The sequence below is a fragment of the Rhynchophorus ferrugineus genome, unplaced genomic scaffold, assembly GCF_030347505.1.
Source record: "Rhynchophorus ferrugineus isolate W39M unplaced genomic scaffold, kcgeb_rfMv2 rfM4, whole genome shotgun sequence".
NCBI lineage: Eukaryota > Metazoa > Arthropoda > Insecta > Coleoptera > Curculionidae > Rhynchophorus > Rhynchophorus ferrugineus.
In genome coordinates, this window is record NW_027472583.1 from 12585483 (window position 1) to 12604275 (window position 18793).

Sequence of the window (18793 nt, forward strand, 5' to 3'; positions counted from 1 at the left end):
TGTTGGTTAATTTAATTTCCTTTTCACGTACATAATTGCATTAATATTTTGCAATAACATTTAATTCTTGACATTTTTTATATCACGATGAAAATTTAAATATATCAACTAATAATAATTACCAAAAATCAAAGGTATTTAATCAAAGTTTAACTTTTTAAATAATAAAATAATAGGAACATCTGACATTTATATTTCAAACTACCAATTGAACTACAGCAACAGACATAGCGAATGATGACATATTAATGAATTATGTTATCTAAAAGTGGATACTAAAAGAAGTTTTCTTAAGAAATGGTGAGTGTGCTGGGTTTTAAAAATCGGGTTCGCTCAAATATGATCAGTTCACAATCTCAAACAATAAAGATGCCCTATATTTGTTAATTCCGTGATATTACTGGATATAAACATAATTTTCACTATTGTATACCTTTATAATAAAACGGTTTATAACTCAATATTGAAAGTCAACTGTGCATCATATCCTAGTAATCACGTTTTAATTAATAATTTATAGTAGCAATAAGTTCCAAATTCGGCATCAATGACAATTCTGAAAACTATTAATTCTATGACAATTATCTTTATTAAGTTAACAAATAAATCAACTGATAAAAAGTTGAAAGAATGAAGTATCCGATAGCTACATATTTCATTGCCTTAATTGATAAAAACTTTAAAATTGATCTAAATTTAAAAGATTATATGTTCCATCAATCTAAATTATATAGTTAATTTATTTAAATTTTTTCCATCCATATAACCTACAAAGAATCCTTCATCCTTTAGTACATCATGTTTTCCATCTAAAATACATTACAAAAACAATATTTATATAAGTTTTGCTTGACAACGAATTTAGCTCTAATAGGTAAATAACCAATGTTGTTAAATGAAAATGAATTAGTTTTTCTAATTTATCCTATTCCCTCGCGTTTGAGGTTTGAGGTATGTTTTAAGATAATCTTAATAGGATAAAAACAAAGCTGTCACACTGTCAGGCTCAAGCTCTATGTTATATTTTTTCATTAAATCCCATTTTATTCCGGATAATTTTTAATTATTAGTAGTCCTTGTAACATTCACTTTTTTTCTTGATGTACAAAAACATAAATATATTTACTTACCACCTGCTACCTCTAGTTCGTTTCGTTCGTTGTGCGACTTAGGAAATCTGAGAAGAATTTGAAATTAATCTCAATAAAATTTGCACCAAAATATCTTAAATTATTTCTAATCTATTTATACAGGGTGTCTCTCGAATTATAAACAATTTCTTCCAGTGAGTTATGTTTTAAAATTTTCAAATTCATTAAAAATCTTAATATGCACACTAGACTACTTAATATTTATATCCTGAATTTACAAACAGGATTCTGGAATCCTAAATGGGTGAGAAATGTTACTCTTGTGGACAGAGAGGGCAGATGGTTCGCCAGACAACAATTTTTTTGAAAGGGTGGATATAATTTGTTGTTCACTATGAAAAAAATTGGACGTTTCTCCTTTTATCTTCCTTTTACCAATCCGCACTCCCAATATGGAGATAATAAAAAGTAACACAATTTTAAACAATATTCCAACTTTTAATAAATAAGTAATAATTAAATCATAGTCCTATATATGAAATTGCTTTACTTATTATATATGTTTTCATATCTGTTAATGCTAGTTTCCAAGTCCTGCTAGGTTTTTTAAAAAATCCGCAACGAAAATGAGTATATGCCTAACAGAAATTGTGAATACCCGATCTGACAGTTATGAGTGGTTGCCTGTTTTTAGGTGCTTCTTATATTTTTTTTTGTATTACATGCTATGAAAGGTATATTATAATTCCACCATACATGCGTATGTTATTGAAATCTTCTTGAATCTCAAAAATGATTCTAATAAAATTTTGGGTGTGTGTTTGGATGGACTCTGATATGATTTACATACGCAACTGGCTTCTGTGAATGATGCTGTAATAAAGTAATTTTTAATAATTTAAGAGACGTAAAATAATCGCAGAGGAGAGAAATATTATTCCAGATCACCAATTTGGTTTCCGTAATAAACACGGAACAACAGAACAAATACATAGACTAGTCAACCTTCGCTGCATTTCTCGATATTTCTCATGCATTCGACAAGACACACTGGACTGCATGTTGAATTGAAAAAGCTTTTACCTCATACGCACTTTCAATTGCTGAAATCGTACCTCACAGGCAAACATTTTATTATCAAATTGTGTTTGAAACCGCGGCCTATCAATGCAAATGAGACAAAATCTACACATGTGACATTCAGCCTTTGTAGAAGAACATGTCCCTCAGTAAAATTGATCAATCATGAACTTCCGCAAGCAGACAACGTTAAATGTCTAGGAATGTATTTCGATCGACCTTTGAAATGGAAAAATATATAGTTATAAAACGCGAGCAGCTTAGGTTTAAACTAAATCAAATGTATTGACTGATAGGGCGTAAATATATTTTATCATTAGATAATAAAGTTTTGCTGTATAAGTTAATACTTAAGCCCATCTGGATCTATGGTATTGAACTGGGGGGTACTACTAGCAAATGTAGCATAGATATCCTCAAGAGGTTCCAGAATAATGTATTGCGAGTCATCGTCGATTTCCGACAAACTGATCCAGCGTGATATCCCCATAGAACCCAAAACGAGTGTGATTCGGAGTGTTAGTGCGAAGTACTCTGAAAGACTATTAGTGCATCCCAAGGCACTCGCCAAACAATTATATGTGCGCGATGATTGTGAAGTGCGTAGGCTCAAACGCAAACTACCATACGAACTAATTAATAGACATATAGAGTGGGATTTAATAATCTCTAGAATAAGCTAAAATAGATTTTAGAATAAGTTATTATAGACTTTAAAATAAGTTAGGGTAGACTTTAAAATAAGTTAGTATAGTATCTAGAATAAGATTTAGATTATAAGTTTATACAGCAAATCACTTACTGAAGTGATCTACTACATGTCAGGATAGTTATATTATATAACTGAAATCGTATAATAATACTTATTGCCCACGGGCAGATTGTTGACGTTCTAGATTGATTTAAAAAATGTTTTCGGATATAAAAAGTATTACTTTTCTTTTTCATATTGGAATAGATTATTGTATCCAAGCGAAAATATTATGGTCCACTAGTAGATCATAAATTTTAGCTCTATGTGCTTCTCTATATGAATTTTAACTAACAATTAAAGGTATTAGTTTATTGGTTCAACAATCTAATTTTATTGTGTGATGAATGGAGGGATATCAACTAGTATTTTATATGAAAACACAATACCGTGTGAACAAACATTTATATTCAGTATAAAACAAAATGAACTTTACTCTAATAAAATATTACTAAAATTATATTTGTACCAAATAATAAGTAAAAAAGACACTTCGTCCAATACTGGATTATGATTAAGGAAAATATTGATCACAGATGCTGACAGGCATTTTAGTCTTTTTCGGTTACCAAAAACTTCTTTTTCGAGAAATTCTTGTTCATTCTTCTTTCTTTTTATAATTCTCCTTTGCAATATTTTCCAATGTTCTCGATGTATTTTTACCTGTGTCATCAACCAGATTTCTTAGAAAACCATTCTCTTTTTGAAGAAGTACGTAAGGATGGTCGTATTCTTCAACTCGGCCGGCGTTCATCACCAAGATTTTATCTGAATCCATTACAGTATGTAATCTGAAAAAAATTGGTAGATTAATTTATACAAATTTTATCCCAAGTAGCGATTATTTACCTGTGTGCAATGGTGAATACTGTGCAGTCGGAAAATTTATTTCTAATGGTGTTTTGTATCAGTGCATCTGTGTGAGGATCGACATTGGCGGTAGCTTCGTCCAGCACCAAAATTTTGTTATTTCGGATTAGAGCTCGAGCTAGACACACCAATTGTCTTTGTCCGACGCTAAAATTCGCGCCTCCTTCCGACACGTTCGAGTTTAATCCCGCAGGCATGTCAGCAATGACGTCTTTCAGTTCTACCTGTTCTAAGGCATCCCATAAGATATCGTCGTTATATTCTTCGAAAGGATCTAAATTTTTCCTCATAGTTCCTATAATTATAAAAATTAAATAGTTAAATTGGCGTTAAGACATAAAAAGTAGTTTTTACGTTATATTCAACACGTTATTCAATACGTTTTGTATTTGATAAGAATAGTACAATGGGTATAATATATATGTAATATTTCGATACAAATTCTGCGCTAGTTGCAAAGATGGAGTGTTTATATTCAAGTATGATGATTTAGACATCTAAACATAGGTATTTGGCTTATGTCAGAATAAGAGAACCATAAAATTCAATAGTTATTTGATGGTTGTTAATATTTTGCATGTTCGCCAGTAGATATCGCTGATTAAAATAGATGCAAGCACCTTATCTGTTAGTAATATTTGACCTCAAGACTTGGGTTTCAGAAAGTTATGTACACGGTGGAAAGAAAACTCTAATGCCACTTTTGTAATGATTAAACTGATTTTGTACATAGTTCTGCCACTATATATATCTATCACATTCACTTTTAATCAAAAAAGACGCTCATAAAGATGAGTGGACGAATTATGGTCAAGAAGATGTTCTGGATTATAAAAATAGTGAGGAAATATTTAGACGAGAGAACCAGACTGGTTTTTTACACATATGAATTAGCTTATGAACTATTGAAACATTCACCATATTTGCCAGATTTAATTCCCTCTGACTTTATTACCATCAAAAGAAACAGTCCATAAAGATTAGTGATGGCTATTTCTAGAGAATCGGGCATTCGGTGAACTTCAGTAGTTTCCGCCTCATTAAGCGACCTTGCCGTTTACAAGCAATTTTGAAGCGTACAAATAACTTACAATAACTATAACTTTGGTTTATTATTGTCCTGTTTATATAGTGATATATATTACACATTATATATTTTTTAAATTATTTTAAATTTATTGCTGTTTATAAAACGTTCCATATATTACATTTGTTTATATTATAGTAGTCGAAAAATATACAAAAATATTTTAACTTGGGTCTCAAGAGAATTTTTGGTTCTTTGATGTTAGGTTAACTCGTATAATTTTCAACAAACGGCAACTTTGTATGATAATTATATTGAACAATAAACGATTGTTATATAGAACAACAACTCACCAGAGAAAAGTACTGGTTCTTGAGGGATAATTGATATTTTACTCCTGACCTGTTCCAATGGCAGCTTAGTGGTATCAATATCGTCAATGATAATGTTACCCTCCAGGTCGTAGAGCTGGAACAAAGCCGAGATGGTGGACGATTTTCCCGCACCAGTTCGACCGACGATCCCAACCTTCTCCTTCGGGTGTACAGTGAAATTCAAGTTCTTCAGCACGTAGTTATCGCCTTCGTACTTTAATTTTAAGTCGACGAATCGCACCTCGCCCTCTCGTGGCCAATCTTCGGGTACAGCGACGGCGTCGCCTCGTTCTGGTTCGCAATCTAGCTTCGTGTACTCCAACACACGCTCGACGGAGGTCATTTGATTTTCTAGCTCGCTCCACTGTCTCATACCCCATTGCAACGATCCCATCAAGCCGATGTATTGAGTTATTACCAGACCAATGTCACCACCATAAATTACTGGAAATATGTGAAAAGGTTAGCGCTTCGATAACAATGAAATGAACAACAGACCTTTATTTAAGGCTATTAGAGACAACGTCGCTATTCCTATGCATGTGATGCAAATAATATCCAGCCAAAAGGCAAAACACCTACTGGAAGCAATGAACAGAAACCAGGCGGCGTTGTGTCGATTTTGCAGTTCATCGAATTCACTGATGAGTAACGATTGTGCGGTGAAAGCTCTGATGGTACTCAAACCATGCACTGACGCGGTCATGTGGCTGAAAACGGGGCTTTTTGCTGAAAATTTAGAATAGGTTAATTGAAATATTTTGGTCTCTGATACCGAAATCAAAGAAAACTTACTTATTGATTCGATACGTTTAACGCTTCTGCTGGTTTCGATATATATGCAACGGAAGCCGTAAAATAATGCCATAATACCCAGAGATGGTAAAACCAATAATGGCTCCACGGTAATGGTCAATACAATAGTACCTCCCAGCAATAACGCAATCTAAAAATTTAAACATTTATTATATTTTTCAGCACAATCAATGCCAATATTTTATGTTAATCGAGTCTGATAAAGCTACTAACTGATTATAATTTAATGAACTATTATGTTAATTATATCCATTAATGTAGCTTTTAAGTTAATTTATTAATCAAATAACAATATTATTTAATTCATTTAGATATTCATTTTATTATTTAATTTATATGAAATAAAGTATAAAAATGTTAAAGAGATAACAGTAAACGTATACTAAGGAAAAATGTTATCCAAATATTATGTTAGAGCATATCAAGGAAAAGGGGGATTCAAACGTAAGGTAGTCAAAATGGTTTAAGATTATAACTTTGGAAATGTGAATGGTGACCATAGCAATTCTCTCATGGTGGAGATGTCTCAGCGGCTGATCCATTCCTTTAATAGATGTCGAGCTCTTCGATTGATCAAAATAGTATATAACGCACTTGTAGGATGATTTTTATCAATAACTTAATATATTATCGCAAAGAAACGTGTTTTATATTGTTTCCCTTGTTGTAGTAGATGTTTTATTTTAAGCAAAATTGAATTAGGAGAAGAGGGTTAACTTATTTTTCCAAATTTAACTCTCAACAATCTGACCATAGAGAATAACGTCTTCCTCCCTAAGACTGCACATTCATTAAATTGAATCGTTATGGGATGTTGCAAAGAATAACTACAATAGACATGCATGGGAAATATTGACAGGATTGTCTACAATAATACTCTTCGGCTTGGATGAACTCCATGAGACACACCGAAAAAGAAATTGACAAATGACGGAATTGCAAACTAGTGTTCGGTTGAAAATTAACAACTTAGTTATTGACTTTAACAATGACTCAAAATGTGACACAAAAACAATACCAAGGTAGGGTGATAAGAGTGTATTGTAGAGAGTGAAAGATATATTTATATAGATAAGTGTGTAATAGTTCAATGAGCATCTGGTTAAAATGTACGAGGAGAGAATAAATACTAACTGTTTTGCAGATATGACAAATGCATTAAGGAGAATGCAGTGATTAAATAATTTTATCTAAAAAATGTGTATAGGTAGTAATAGAAGAAACTAACAATTTGACAAGAAAACTCAGAAACGAAGGAAACAAGAACAAAAAATAAAAAGGTAACTATATTCTCTATTAATAAGAAAATACATTAGATAGATGTACAATTATTTTTATTGTTTGGATTAAGCCTCCAGGGGATACCAAAGATGGTTTAGAAAAGAGTTTAAAGTAAATATAATAATAATAACTCTAATCTACAAACTACTGTGGCGGTTTTAACTAACTGTAGTTTTAGGTCTTTCGGTAAGATACGCATTACATCTAACATTAATATTTTATAACAGTTTTATTTCATTATTTTATTTTATTATTATATAAAAAGACCTGAGTTTGCTGTTATTTTGGATGGGCTATATTTAAGATTGCACTAACTATATTCAATAAAGGATATTATGAAAATATTATCAAAGGAACAAATCCAGTAGATTGAAAGGAAGAACGTAATTTACCATGTGTTTGCATCGCGACACGATGATATAAATATTATTAGTGAAACGCACACAGGCAACAAACAAAATAAACAAGAACTATAGATTAAATAAAGCAAAAACAAGATACATACCTCGATAACATCTACCAACACTGATGGAATGTATTCGTCAATAAGACCGATGTCCTTCGAAAACCTATTCAGAATTCGACCTGAGGGGTTCAAGTTGTAGAATCTCATTCGTGCTTGGATAATACGCGAAAAGATATAGTCATGTAGGTTTCTAGAAGCAACAGTCAAGAATATGAGGAAGAAAATTGATTTGAATATGGCGACGACTATCGTGGCTAGAGTGAGTCCGGAATAGATATAAATAATTTGATCTCGGTCGATGGTGTCGTTTTCTGATGTTAAGTTAGCGTTTACCCTGTCGGCTAGACTTTGTTCTAAATTCACCCTACAATGAATAATTAATCACCCATAAATTAGACATATCAAGCAATCATATTTACCAGTAGGTGACGTAATACTCAGCACCATTTGCTGATAATTGACTGAGAACAAAAGCCAAAATCAGAATCATAACGGTACAGAAATTACCACCGGCCTTGAAGTATTGTAAATAAGTGGACGCCGATATTTTTCCCACTCCTTGATTCTCCTTTTCAATCTCCGGCTCGTCTTCATCCTCCAGCTCTTCCAGGTCTTCCTTCATTTCGGAATTTTGTCTGGATCGTGCTTTTCGTTTTTCTTCTTCTTCTTCGGTGTTATATTCTTCCAGTAGTTTACTGAAAAATATTAATTTTATAACATAGAGGCAATAAATACTTGATGGTAATGTCGTTACCTGAAATTTAAACCACTCTTCTGGAGTTCTTTGTAGTTTCCTTCAACTTGTATCTGTCCGTCGTTCATGATAATTATTTTGTCGGCGTTTTGAAGGTATTGAAGTTGGTGAGTCACCAGCACTCTTATTTTGTCTTTAAGGAATTCTTTAACGCATACATCGTACAGATGTTTTCCAACGTTAGCGTCCACTGCAGACAAAGGATCGTCCATTAAATATATGTCGGCTTTCTTGTAGATGCATCGTGCTAAATTTACTCTGGCTTTTTGGCCTCCGCTCAAAGCTTTTCCTTTTTCTCCTACCAAGGTTTTATCACCGTAAGGCAACAGATTGAAATCTGATTGTAGGGCACACACTTGCACCACTCGTTCATAACGTTCCTCGTCGTATTCTTCGCCAAATAGAATATTCTGTCTTACACTCCCTGTAAAAATAAAATTACCACAATCTATCTCGAAAGGCTCTTACAAGTTAAGTTTTCAGAATTTTAAATAAAATCTGAATAAAATCTTAAAAATAACTGAATCATTAAAAAACGTTATGTTCAACAACTATCTTTAGGCATACTATTAAAATATTCAATACCATTTTGGTGGAATAATTTTCATTAACACATTTAAGCACTCGAAAAATACCCAGAAGTCATTTATTACTAAATGTGATGAGTATGGAGGATGTTCTAGAATTGTGAATGATGAAAAATTATTCCTGTTACATGGTTTTTGTAAGTACATGATTATTTTTTGAACAGACCCTTGAAATCCTAATATTAAAAATCGTTTATCGCCAGTTTACACAATTTTACTAATACCTTTCTACAATTTAAGTTACAATTTTCATTCATTTTACACAAAAATAACAACTAAATTGAAAAATAATATAAGGAGTTAAAAAAATAATTTAAAGTAAGTTAAAAAATAAGAAATAAATTCAGGTAAACCGTAATGAATATTGTTTACCAGTAGTTATTAAAACTAGGTGTGTATACCAAAGCTGATTCCTTGTATGCCAATAGAACTGACTGGCCAATATAAAGAGAACAACTAGATAGAATATTTTCTCTAAACATGGCTTTAAACCTCGAGGTAGATATAAAAGCAGAAATAAATATAACAAAAAATACACATGGTATATGATTCGTGACACATATCATCCACGATTCCGCCAAAAATTTTCTAGAGAATAAGCAATAACAGAAAAAAACAAGTGAACAAAGCAACGAAAGAGTTGAGAAAGCTGATCCAAAAACTTGCAAAATATTTATGTTCGATGCAACATTACTATTACTAATTATTAAAATCAATATGATTCCCTGTAAAATATAGGAGGGTACTACTAGGAGGTAAAAAACAGCTTTGGTACAGAAGAGTAAACTAGAAGGTAGATCTGCTATTATTTAATTATTTATAATCTGTTTTTGAGAAATTGCGTATTAAGAGAATAAATATAATGATTGAAAATATAAATATAAAGACCTGAATATTGAAGGATATTGCTGGGCTACATTCTTAGATATATATTAGCTTTTGATAAAGCGCATTAAATTAAAGAAGTTTATTTCTCATTCGCACTTTGAGCTGTTGAAATCTTATCTTGCAGATAGACTATTTATTAAAAAACAAGATAAAGGACAAATACAAATATATATATATATATATATATATATATATATATATATATATATATATATATATCCACAGGGCTGTGTATGTTCACTTCATACAAAAATACTTTAGCATTACAAGAAGATCTAAAAATATCACGAAAAAGGTCCAAACACACCTAAAATGTGGCTGAAAACGTGATGTACTAACCAACAAAACAATATATACCCATGTAACTTTTATGGCTTAGACTAATATGCTCACCAGTGAATATTAATATTTGGTAACTACCCCAGGTAGAAGATGCAAAATATTTTGATATACCGCAGCTATAACATTATTTATAAACATTTATTTGTGAGCACTTGAGTCTCAGAAATATAAATAATTTTGTGTAGTTAGCGTAAAATAAGGGGACGTTTTAGGAATTCTTGGAAACTGTCATACAGCTTCATGGACAACGCCCAACTTCACCTTGTTTGCGAAACAGTGTTTTTCGCGATAACGTTCGTATGTAACAGATAATACTTGTAAAATTTAAATCATTTCTCTCTACTTTTTTATATTATATGAAAAAATGTTACTGAACGATCTGAATAATCTCATTAAGATATCTAACATAATTAACACAAAATATTTAAAAGCTAGGAAATGTTAGAATTACTAAAAGATAAATATTTACCATAAAATAGCCATGGTTCTTGAGATGCAAAGGATAATTTTCCATTTAGTTCCATATAACCTGTTCGAATGGAGAGTTCTCCAAGAATAACGTTGATTAAGCTGCTTTTTCCACTACCTACTGGTCCAATTATAGCTAGTAATTGACTTGGATTAACATTCAAACTGATGTTGTGTAACGTATCATCAGTAACATCATCGGACCATTTGGCGCTGATATTGTGCAGTGTCAGCTTGGGTTTCTCATACGTTGACTTAGTATAACCATTCACTTCAGACTTCTCTTTCAAGGATCCGTTAGAACCATTGGTTAAAATCTTCCTTGGCGATTTTTCCCTGTAAGATCTTTCTTTTTCATTGGGTGCATCGATTTCTTCGTAACTCAGGAACTTTTGTACACGCTTTACCGAAACATTGACTTCCGCTAACGACGATATACTAATGGAAAACAGGATAGTGATAACAGGCCGAAGAACGTTATATATGGCAGTGATAGAGAACACTTTTTCAGCGGTAATCAAATTGCCCAAAAGGACATATCCGAGGATACTGATGAAGACCGACGTTCTGGACACGAACATCTCAAAGGAATATATAAGACCGACAATGTATGCTCGTCCACGGATGGCTTGCATTTCTTTTCTGAAAATGGAGAGGGGAAATGAGTTGTTTTTTTTTTAAATGGGTTTTACTGAAAAAATAATTTGAAATTATTTTGAACATATATTTATTTTGGTTAAATAATAATTTCAGATTGAAAATGTTATTTTTGTTCGTTTTAATTTACGAGTTTAAAAATGAGTTCAAAATAACGAAAGTCGTATGTAAATTTAGAAATGCACTCGGCATATTTATTGTACCGGTGATATCGCTATATTTTGATTCCATCGATTTACAAGTGTCTTCAGAAATTATCATTGTATTAAACTATGATAGGTCAACTCTGAATGTCGTAAACTTTACTAAAAACGTCTCTTTAATGCAACATATTTCAATGTACATTAATTTACATTTAGATCAATGCACAAGCGATACGATATATACGGGGATAGATACATCAGTAAAGCTAAGAACAATACTAGACTATACAAGTTAGTCTGGTTTCCTGCGCGTTGTCTATTAATCGTGTTGCTTTCGTTGCTATGGTACAGTATTATTATTTCATGCTTTACTGCAAAACTTTGAATAATTTCGTGCATCCATTTGATTTCATGGTCATCGTTTAGTTCTTCATTGGTTACATAGTCATAAGCATTGGTGATTAATCAAAGAATTTTGTTTTGGCACTGATGAGTTGCTAATCGGTTTATTAACTTGAGACCCTATACAACCCCATAAGTTCAAATAGGCTTTATTATAGACTGATAAATCGGTATCTTTAATCTGGATGGATGTTATTAGGTGTTATAGTTTCTGTCTTTTCTATCCAATACAAAATGACATCAACAGATTTGGAATTATTAATCTGTATTTTCTAGTAGCTAGTCCATATATGGATCTCGTTAAATAGCCACTTGTAGTTATTTCTGTAGCTTTAGGTACAGATATATCTTTTGCCATAATGACTGTATCGTCAGCGAATGTTAAAAGAACTGTTTCGTTGTTTGTTGAAATATCGGCAGTCTATAATAGGTGGACAAATGGTCCCAAGATGCTATCCCTGTGAAACTCTAGTCGAAATAGGAGTACATGTTGATATAGGATTGTGATTTGGTACTAAATGCCATACCTGGACAAACGCCTCTAACTCATATAGAAATATTGCACGACAAAATTTAAATAAGTGGGTGACACTAAATTATAGAAAACTAAAAAAGTAATACAATGGCAAACATCAAATTTTCTTATGCAGTGAAAAAAGGACAAATGAATTGTTTATAGTGATTTTAGAAGCTTTTGTAGAAAATATAGATAGTATTCATTGAAAAACGAGAGAAGTTAGGCAATTAATTATTAATTAAGACAAAACCAGTGCCGTTCATCAAGTAAATGCTAAAAAAGTACATCATTAGAAAACCGAAATTTGCTTCTTCTGGATTTTAAAACGTTGACCAAAATAACTTTTATTTTGAGGAGATTTATAATATGCATTTTAACGTTAAAAACGTGAACTACTTTTTCACACGCGTAACAAAAGGTCGTGTACAACGAATTTAATTATATTAACACTCACCTTCTTGCATAAGATACCAATTTTGCGAACGGTTTCTCCCAACAGTACATCTTGATGACCTGAATACCTGATATAACCTCGTTCATTAATCTGACTCTTTCGTCCGTTCTGAGTGCAGTTTTCAGCCGCAAAACAGACGTTTTCTTAGCTAGATAGGCTAAAATATAAAAAAAATCGATAATTAAAACACTACTCAAACTACAGCAAATGTATAAGCAAATAACAACCCTAAAAATGTTTCAATTTGTTTTATTATAATTATGTTATTAATAAAATTTACTTTTTATAGTTTACCTAAGACTTATTTCCAGATTATATTCGGATAATGGTATAACTTCTGACATTATTTGGTAGAATATTATTTCAAAACAAAACAAATAAGAATTAAATATTACAGTGTAGTGTGAATTTGATATTGAAATTATACCATCGTTTTCAATGCCAGAAAGATATTACAATAGCTAATTCCTGGTGGATGCCCCCTAAATATATTGAAATAATGGATGTTTTAAATCATATGAATTATAACAGCCACGACATCACAAAACAAGTTAATTTTTTTTTTCTCTAACTAGATTTATTTCTTGTTATTACCTACTCATAAAAAGATTTTAAAAATTGTTTATTTATGTATACCATACAATTTTTGATTTTTTAACGAATCATTTGATTTCATCGAATATCATTAATTAGCAATATAGGTTAATTAACTTATTTGTCAAATGTAGGGAAAAAACAACATAGTTTAAGAAAACCAAACTGAATCAAAGCTTGACTGGCCGATTTCTGGAGCCAAACATAACCCTAACCCTAGATTTTTGTCGAAATCGTAACGGCCGTCTGCGAAATAGTTATAAATAGTTTACCTAGTAGAAAATAAGGCAAGTTGTTCAAGTTGTTCAATAATTTCGCCGATATGAAATTAATAGTTTTTATAAATAGAAAAGGAAATGTATTTATGCTTGTAAAATTGGTTTTCTCCAAAATATATCTCGATGGCCAGTATTCACGAATTAATCATTTTAGGTATGAAAACAGCCAGCAATCAGAGGGAGCTAAATCTGGATGTTATAACAGTTCTAACTTTAATTCACATATTTTAGTGATGGTTTTTTTTTACCTTGGAATAATGGCGCTTCATCGGTGGAACATTTTTTCATTTCGCAAACGTTTGCAATTTTTAAATTTAAATTTTGAAATTTTAGTATATTAAAATTATAAAAGGAATAATAAAATTACATCAGTTTTATAATTCTACTGTTGACGAACAGATTATCTATTACTATTCATAGAAATTCAAGTAAAATTATTATTTTGTTACGATAACGATTTATGTTGCGCAACATATTGAAATGAATGCGAATGTATTTTAATGAAAAATATGATAATGTTTAAAATAACATTGTATTATTTTGTGTAACCACTGAAGTAAAATAAATATGTGTCTATAGTGAGTTTGGAGAAAGATTACGTTGAAGAGGACTTCAAACAATTATTCATGTAATCAGAAAATCCATTTTTAGTATTTGCATCTGATAATGATCCAAGGACCACCTAACGCACTATGATAGTCATTTTGATTTGTTTGTAAGATAACATTCTAGCTGATCAAATAATATCTTATAATATACAGAAATTATAATAATTTTCACTACTTTGGTTAACATCTCTCTAAATATTAGATCAATGACTTTCATATATTTTCTATAAAAAATTAAGTATAAGAAGCTTAATGTTGAAAATATTGGACTATATTGCGCTATATTTCATATAACATACGAATACCACAAAGGAAAGAAAAAGGGCTGTTTTTACGGCAATAAAGTAAACAACGAATGTATGTACATAAGGCGTACTAAAATAATCGGAACAAATGTTAGACGAACGCAACCAAGTCTGGCTAATATGCCGGTGTAGAAACAGTGGAAAAGGCTTCTAAATTATATAAACACGGATTTGACGAGCGAGTTTTCGCAATTTTGGCGCAACTGAACAACGGAAGCTTAATGTTCGAGGATAATTCTCGACAAGAGAGATTCTTATTTAATGGCGGATTTGCGTGTTCCTGGTAAACCAGGGAGATCCAAGCATACCTCGTATCTTTTTAGACAGAAACCCCTGTAGTTGCTCAAGTTATTGAAATCAATATACCTGAAATATACCTGTGTTCTCTATCAATAGATCGATCGAAACAGAAGTTTTTGGGTAATTGTTGCTGTATTGACTGTTCCTGTACATATATGATATATAGAAAGTCTAAAAGTAGGTATTACAGATGCCGGTATTACTTGCCGGTAGAAGATAATGTATTTGTGTAAATTAATATAATTCCTGTGTTTCGTTACAACATCAGTATGTTAGCAGCAGTGAGCTGCGACCATAGCTGGTCGACTGAGCTAGGTATGACAAAAATATATCAATACATCGATATTTTTTTCAAAAAAGATTCGATAGTTGTAAATCCGCGAGTATCGAACCTTGGGTTCCAAATTAAAATATTGATATTAAAAACTTGGGAATTTTTGAAGGATAGTATCGCACTTTTCTTGTAAGGTTTTCCCCGTGGTCATGATGTCAACTTTGCGAAGAAAAAGAGGATTGGAGTGAAGAAGTATCGATATTGTGGAAAATAAGTATCGATATTTCTCTCCGCAACCGACATCCCCAGATTGAGCGATTACTACTAGGGATGTATTGTATATATATTGTTGATATATAATTATACATATTGAATTAAGTTGATATCTATATATCGGTCTAAAATATCCATAAATCGATATCTCTTATATTAAGAGTAAATAAATCTAAAAGATCGTTTTAGTTGTATCAGGGGTCCATAAATTGTATAATTTCTTATATGTAAAATGTCAATAAATAGAAGTATAAAATAAAAAGTACGTTTTTTTATAGTTCTCTCATAAATTTACTACAAAATACTTTAAGACCAGTTTTTGTTACTCTTTATTAGTCATTTCAGTATAGCCGATTTCGGCTTTGAGTGAGAAAAGCCCTATCTTCAAAAAAGGCTTTTGGATAACTAATGTTGGTGACTCATTTGTCCTGACTGTTGAGTCCGTAGTACTAACCTTTAACCTTTTAAAGTTAAAATTTCATGATATTCTACTCATAAGTTTGTGAGTTATTGTGCTAAGAGTTTTTTTTTTTTTTTTTTTTTTTTTTTTTTTTTTTTTTTTTTTTTTTTTTTATTACTCTTCGTGAGTCCACAATCTGCCCTATTGGCAATAAGTATTTCTTCTGTTTATATTATATATACATGGCATGTAGAAAATCACTTCATTAAGCAATCTTCTGTACAAAATATTATCTTAATTAATTAGACTTATTCTAATGCTTATTCTAAACTCTACATATGTCCAGTAATCAGATCAGGTGGTGTTAAACGTTTTAGTCTACGCACTTCACTATCACGTCGCATATTTAGCTGATTAGCGAGTACATTGGGATGCACTGACACTCTTTCGAAGTACTTCACACAAACACGTTGGATTACACTCGTTATAGGTTCTAGAGGAATATCGCGTTGTATCACTTTATTTGAAATATAGTACGGAGCATCAACAATGGCACGCAACACCTTATTTTGGAACCGTTGAATGATGGATATATTAGATTTGCTAGCGGTACCCCATAGTTGAATTCCATATGTCCAAATGGGCTTGAGTATAGACTCATACAGCAATACCTTGTTATCTAATGATAACTTGGATTTGCGCCCAATGAGCCAATACATTTGATATAATTTTAGTCCTAGTTGTTTCCGTTTAGAGAGTATGTGCTTCTTCCAGGTTAGTCGTCGATCTAAATGCATACCGAGATATTTAACATGCTCTGCTTGGGGGAGTTGACAATGATTGATATTTACTGGTGGACATGTTTTTCTACGCAGGGTAAACGTTATATGCGTGGATTTTGATTCATTGGCTTTAATGCGCCATGTCTTCAACCATAATTGTATTTGCTCCAGGTGGGTTTGTAGGTTTATTGATGCTGTGACTGGATCTTCATGGGATGCTAAGATTGCTGTATCGTCTGCATATGTTGCCACAGTAGTTATTTTTGTGGTGGGCAGATCAGCCGTATACAGAAGATACAGTACTGGACCCAGTACACTACCTTGCGGAACTCCTGAATATATGGGATTTAATTCGGTATGTTCATCGCCTTGATTTACGATAAAATGTCTGTCAGTGAGATACGATTTTAGTAGCTGATAATCCGGATGAGGGAGAAGTTTTTTTAGTTTAACCTGCAAGCCCGTATGCCATACTTTGTCAAAAGCCTGAGATATGTCTAGGAAAGCAGCCGAACAATATCTTTTGGCATTTAGGTCAGCGTTTATTTGGTTTACAAGTCTATGCACTTGTTCTATAGTCCCATGCTTATTGCGAAAGCCAAACTGATGTTCTGGAATAATTTTTCTTTTTTCTATTATATAGTTTAGTTTTTTTATGTATAATTTCTCGAAAACTTTTGAGATTATTGGTAATAAACTTATAGGTCGGTAGGAGGTCACATCTTCTGGTATTTTTCCTGGTTTAAGTATCATTAATATTTTAGCTACTTTCCAGATACTAGGGAAGTAATTAATTCGTAGCATAGCATTAAAAATATATGTTAATAGTTTTATAGCCTTTTCAGATAGTTCTTTTAAAATTTTGCCAGTAATTAAGTCATAACCAGGAGCTTTTTTAATATTAATCTCTCTCATTATTGTATGTTTAACTTTTTTGACCGTTAATTTCTCGTGCGGTAAATCCATTTGAAATGGCGAATCTAGAAAGCTAGTAATTTTATTTTCGTCATCTTTATGTAGCTGAGACTGGAAAGGTTTAAAAACATTTTTTAAGTGTTTTGAGAAAATGTCGGCCTTCTCTTTATTGCTTCTCGCCCAATTATTTTCGCTTGTTTTAATAGGTGGGTTATGCTGCTGGGATCTCCTAAGCTTTTTTGTTGCTTTCCACAACGAATAGTCTGTAGCCTCAGTTGATGTCAAGTTTTCTAGGTATTCTTGAATGCCTTGGTTTTGTTCAATTTGGATTAGATCTCTCAGCTCTTTTATGGCCCTATTAAATTTTCTTTTATTCTCTTCAGTCCTTTGCTGTTGCCAATTTCGTCGTAACTTTCTTTTTTCTGCTATCTTTTTCTGTATTGTACATGATATATGTGTATTTTTTCTTGGAAATGTTTCACTGTTGGGAGTCGCGGAATATGCTGCCTCCTGTATATTTTTTGTAAGATTTATTGCTGCTATTTCTATATCCATTTCAGTTTGTAACGGTAAGTTTAGAGAGATATTTTGGTCTAAGTTTTCTCTAAATGAGGGCCAGTTAGTTCTATTATTGCACAGAGAAGGGGGTTTATCTTTGATGGTAATTTTTGAAGAAATTGTTACTATTATTGGTGAATGATCAGAAGACAGGTCGAAACATGATTCTGCCTGACACTTTTTTGGATCAATATTTTTTGTAATACAGAAATCTATTGTATCTGGTTTTTTATTTCTGTCTGAAGGCCAATATGTTGGTTCACCAGTAGAGATATGTTGTAAGTTATCTTTCCTTATGGCTTTGAGCAGTTCTCTACCTTTTGAGGTTATTATTCTTGAACCCCACATTAAATGTTTTGCATTATAATCTCCTCCTGCTATAAATCTATTACCTAGCGTACTGAAGAATTCTTGAAATTGTTCTGCCTTGTTGTTATGTTTGGGTGGGCAATAAATCGCAGAAATTGTTAATGGTCCATGGGCTTCGTCTATGGTTATACTGGTGGCTTGCAGGTAGTCTTTGCGGAATTTTTCTTTT

At 32.0% G+C, this 18793-nt stretch overlaps 1 protein-coding gene across 1 annotated transcript in view; it reads right to left on the reverse strand.

Moving 5' to 3' along the window:
• Window positions 1–3310: 3310 nt before the first annotated feature.
• The window catches only part of LOC143195423 (putative multidrug resistance-associated protein lethal(2)03659), a 49070-nt gene continuing 33587 nt past the window's right edge, over window positions 3311–18793 (reverse strand). The window contains exons 5-14 of the mRNA XM_076402512.1: window positions 12969–13125; window positions 10797–11437; window positions 8511–8934; window positions 8176–8451; window positions 7796–8120; window positions 5989–6139; window positions 5692–5922; window positions 5173–5637; window positions 3772–4087; window positions 3311–3713 (exon numbers count right to left, since the gene is read on the reverse strand). Of these exons, the coding sequence (XP_076258627.1) occupies window positions 3521–3713; window positions 3772–4087; window positions 5173–5637; window positions 5692–5922; window positions 5989–6139; window positions 7796–8120; window positions 8176–8451; window positions 8511–8934; window positions 10797–11437; window positions 12969–13125 (3179 nt within the window). The 3' untranslated portion in view covers window positions 3311–3520. The remainder of the gene's footprint in view (window positions 3714–3771; window positions 4088–5172; window positions 5638–5691; window positions 5923–5988; window positions 6140–7795; window positions 8121–8175; window positions 8452–8510; window positions 8935–10796; window positions 11438–12968; window positions 13126–18793) is intronic.